A 1,319-nucleotide genomic window follows, 5' to 3' on the forward strand; every position below is an offset into this window, starting at 1 on the left:
TCGCCATTGACATCAGAAGGGCAACGTCGGCATGCGCAATGGACATTTTCAAGTGTGAAGAGGTGTGGTCAATGATTTACCGGTGGTATTAACCGGAACATTGAATGGACAAGGTGTGGAACCACCAAAACTGATTTTTGACCATTCCATTCCCTGTCTGCAAAACATCAATTGTCAAAAATGCACGCAATGTATAGTGACTGGACAATCACCAAAACCTCTCTATGATTGCCACCACTGTACAGTTGTGTGTTTTTTGCGCCTCGCGGAATGATTGTCCGATGAAAACCCATTCGATAGGCTAAAATACTGGACACATTGGAGTACCGTGTAGCGTATATTATTATATAAATGCCCTGTTGTAACAGGACATTTATCCGACGGCGGGAGGGGTGTGGTTATGTAATTTGTACTGGACATACAAACTTTCATATATGGATTATCACCGAATCAACACCTTCAACAATAAGTTGTAAAGTGAAATTAATCTTCAAGGGTAGAAACAATTGACAGGAAGTAAACTTAAAATATTGTATTCAAATGGACAGGTAACATATTGAGTTGACCTAATTTGGTTCAGAAGTTTCAGATCTTCAGAGCAGTCAATGTCTTCATCTGGATCAATGGTGTTTTCGATGGCCATTTTGGTAAACAATTCACAAAGTGTGTCATCATCCAAAACAGGGACATCTCCAGCAACGTCTTCGACAGAACCGCTCACCAATTGGCACTTGCGGAATCCATTTAAAATGGTGGCCACAGGCAAGTCACCTCACACACCAGTGACCCATGAAACAATCATAGAGCGAGAGGGGCCACGTACAGTAGCACCAACTTTGACCCCGTCGCTTTGCTATGGCGCACTTGTCTCTTCAGTTCGTCGAGCCAATGAGCACGTAGCATGACCTTCAAGAGACGTATCCACGCAACGTCCGCTGACTGATATATCTAGGTAAATCGCGGGGGCACACGCTCGAGCACGACATTCAAACTCTCCGCATAGGCCACGACCTCCTCGGTGAAGTGCGCGCTGAAGTCGTCCAATATTAGCATGACCTTCTTCGTTGCCCGATACGCGTAACTCAAAGTGTAACTTCAAGAACGCAAGAGAGATCCCTGCATTCCACCACACTGTCGGGTTCATGTAGATCTGGCTCCGGTGCACACGCTGCAGAGGTAGCACCTCTCTCCAGACTTTCTTACCAAACCCTTGATGCTTCTTCAGGTTCTCTTGCACAACTTCTTTGACGGTTGACTTCGCACTTTTTAGGACCAAGAAGAGCGGGTGCTTCGCGCCCTTGCTGTCCGCAAGAAGCATG

General features: G+C 45.9%; 1 protein-coding gene across 1 annotated transcript; it reads right to left on the bottom strand.

The window, feature by feature from the left end:
- Positions 1-948: 948 nt before the first annotated feature.
- H310_15069 (hypothetical protein) lies at positions 949-1,297 on the bottom strand (the record flags this gene model as incomplete). The annotated part of the gene is made up of 2 exons (XM_008883047.1): positions 949-1,093; positions 1,209-1,297. Coding segments are annotated over 2 exons (234 nt in total), but the record flags the coding sequence as incomplete, so codon positions are not given.
- Positions 1,298-1,319: the final 22 nt, after the last annotated feature.

Source organism: Aphanomyces invadans (genome assembly GCF_000520115.1).
Source record: "Aphanomyces invadans strain NJM9701 unplaced genomic scaffold supercont1.156, whole genome shotgun sequence".
Classification (NCBI taxonomy): domain Eukaryota; phylum Oomycota; class Saprolegniomycetes; order Saprolegniales; family Verrucalvaceae; genus Aphanomyces; species Aphanomyces invadans.